The sequence below is a fragment of the Pteropus vampyrus genome, unplaced genomic scaffold (assembly GCF_000151845.1).
Source record: "Pteropus vampyrus isolate Shadow unplaced genomic scaffold, Pvam_2.0 Scaffold235, whole genome shotgun sequence".
Classification (NCBI taxonomy): domain Eukaryota; kingdom Metazoa; phylum Chordata; class Mammalia; order Chiroptera; family Pteropodidae; genus Pteropus; species Pteropus vampyrus.
In genome coordinates this window covers 287,698-290,305 of record NW_011889016.1, presented here as the reverse complement: position 1 = coordinate 290,305, position 2,608 = coordinate 287,698, and the positions used below count along the sequence as shown (strand labels likewise).

Genomic DNA, 2,608 nt, shown 5'->3' with positions numbered 1-2,608 from the left:
CCTGGGGCCCTGCGATTCAAGGGCTTGCGGCCACCAAGTCAGACTATGACGTGAAGTGCAGAAACTGGATGAAAAACACAGCTGACGACGGGATGGAGAGTGATGGGCACGTTAGTCTTTTGGGCCTTTTTTCCTTTTAAGATACAACCATCTTCATCAGAGTTGACTTGTGGTCGTCAAAGCGGTGTAAAGCTACGTGATGCGTGAGACATCTAGCTCACAGTAAAGGCAAGAAAAACGACACAGCACCGAAATTGCTGTCAAGTATTATAGTCATGGCTAAAAAAAAAAATGCATTTTTAACTATAAATGTACTATCTACTGCTACTAAAATCAGTAAGTTGTCTTTGAAGAAACAAATCTAAAACTTACCTCTAGACTAACCAAGGAGTTGCGTGAGAGATCTAAAGATTTTAGACCCGTTAAACTCATCAAAGAATTTCCTAGGTGAGTAATCTTTTCTTGGTAAGTTCCAGGAATAGATAATGACCGAAGTTCAGCTAAGAATAGAAAATTATAAGATTTCAATCTTATTTTTTACTGAAAATAAATTACTGTCATAAAAAGCAACATAAGTAACCTTATAATCTGAAGTCACAAAAATAATGCAACTCGCTCAAGGTTTGAATATGAATATTAAAAGCACAAGAATTGCATTTAAAGTTTTAGCTTATGTTCACCTCCAAAACGTCGCCAAGCCCACGCCTGCAGCTCACCCGGCCGCCTCTCTCTTCAACACCCTGTCACCAGGACACCCTCTTGGCCGGGCTCCCGCTTCCACTGCGGGCCGCTTGGCCCCATCGCCTGTGAGGCCTCCATGCAGGGATCACTGCTTAGCAACCCGGCCGCTCCGTGCCCATTACACGCGAAGGCAGGCTGCATGCTCTGTGCGCCAAATGCCTCTGCATGGCACACCCAATAAGTAGCCATTAAATAAATGCCGCTACAAAAATAAGATTCGGTAACCAAAGAGACAGTTTGGATCTCTAGACACCAATGCTTTCCAAGGAACGCTTATGTTTTAAAACACATGTCAATTAAATCTGAAATTGGTTTGCAGGCTTCTAGTCCCCACTTATTATCTTAAAAACCCTGGACATCAGTATACAAAACAAACACCAGATAACTCTGAAGGGTGGGAGCAGAAGGCCAACTACCTAGAGACCTCAAGAAAATGGTCGAGCAGTCAATGTCCGGGGTTAATTTGGGGTCTTGTTTGCTTGTTTGGTCTCCTGATACATCCTCATCCGAGTGCCAAAGAAGCTGGCAACCCAGAAATGCCAGTGGACAGTGACCAAAAAATAAGGGTAAGTCTGCTGTCCACAGTTAAAGGACCGGGCGCGGGGGAAGGCGGGGCAGCCTTGCAGGACAGGCCCCGGACACCACCAGCCCCTTTCCAGCCTAACACCAAGAAAAACAAATGCACTTCATACACCTGGCCTTGCACAGTGCCCAGCACAGGGGCCGTGTGAGTGGGTCCTGACTACTGTCCTGGCCTGGCTGGAATGAGGTGGCCCGCAGGCATCTGCAGAGCCCACACGTGTGACAGGGGCCCGGCGACTGCCTTGGCAACAAGGCGGTGCCCAGCTGGTGCCAGCAATGAGTAACAAGATTTAAATAAAAAGCAGTGTCATCGTTAACATCTAAAATGTCCAAGATACAATAAAAAATGACCAAGAACTAGTAAAATCTCAATTTGAATGAGAAAAACAATCAACAGACATCAATATTGACATGTCAGAATTATCTAACAAGGATTTTAAAGCAACCTTTATAAAAATAAATTAAGTGAGAAATTACAAACACTTTCGAACAAATGAAAATGTAGGAAGCCTTGGCAAAGAGAGAGAAGATATAAAGAAACAGAAATTTCAGACATAAAAAATAACTAAAACAAAAAATCACAGAACTCTATAACAGAATGGCGATGACAGAGGAAAAAATTCAAAGAGTAAAGATAGACTGACCAAAATTGTCCTATCCAACCAACAGAAAGAAAATATTTTTTAAAAAAAGAAAAGAAAAGAGCTTCAGGGACCTGTGGGAGGAAAAGGGATCTAAGATTCAAGTTATTGGGTCCCACTTACAATTCCCAGAAGAGAAAGGTAGTATGGCTAAAAATGAAAAATTAAAGAAACAAAGTCTGAAAATTCCCCAAATTTGGCAAAAGATATAAACCTACATATTCAATTAGTTGAAAAAACCCCAACCCAACAGAATACAGGCAAAAAAGGCCATGCCCTGAACACATCGGAATCAAACTTCCGAAAACCTAAAACAATGAAAGGATCTCAAAAGCAACCAGAGAAAAAAGGCATCGCCCCTGGGAAGAACAATTCCCGTGGCAGGGGATGACCCAGGGACAAGGCGGGCCTGAAAAGTGCCGAAAGAAAAGAACTTTCGACCCAGAACTGTATCCACCAGAAACAGCCTTCAGGGCCGAAGGCGAAATGAAAGTACTCTAGAATGAACACCAAGGGAATTTGTCACCAGCACACCTGTCCTAAGGTAATTGCTCCAGGTGGTCAAACAGAAAGGAAAGATAAAAGAAGGAAACCTGGAATGAAAAAAAAATGGAATAAGTAAAGGTGGGCAAATGCGTTTCCTT

At 42.8% G+C, this 2,608-nt stretch overlaps 1 protein-coding gene across 1 annotated transcript in view; it reads right to left on the bottom strand.

Annotated features, from left to right (window-relative positions):
- Positions 1–2,608, bottom strand: part of CEP72 (centrosomal protein 72) — a 39,683-nt gene that overhangs the window by 28,768 nt on the left and 8,307 nt on the right. Inside the window, exon 3 of the mRNA XM_023519752.1 lies at positions 341–500. Coding sequence (XP_023375520.1) covers positions 341–500 — 160 coding nt within the window. The remainder of the gene's footprint in view (positions 1–340; positions 501–2,608) is intronic.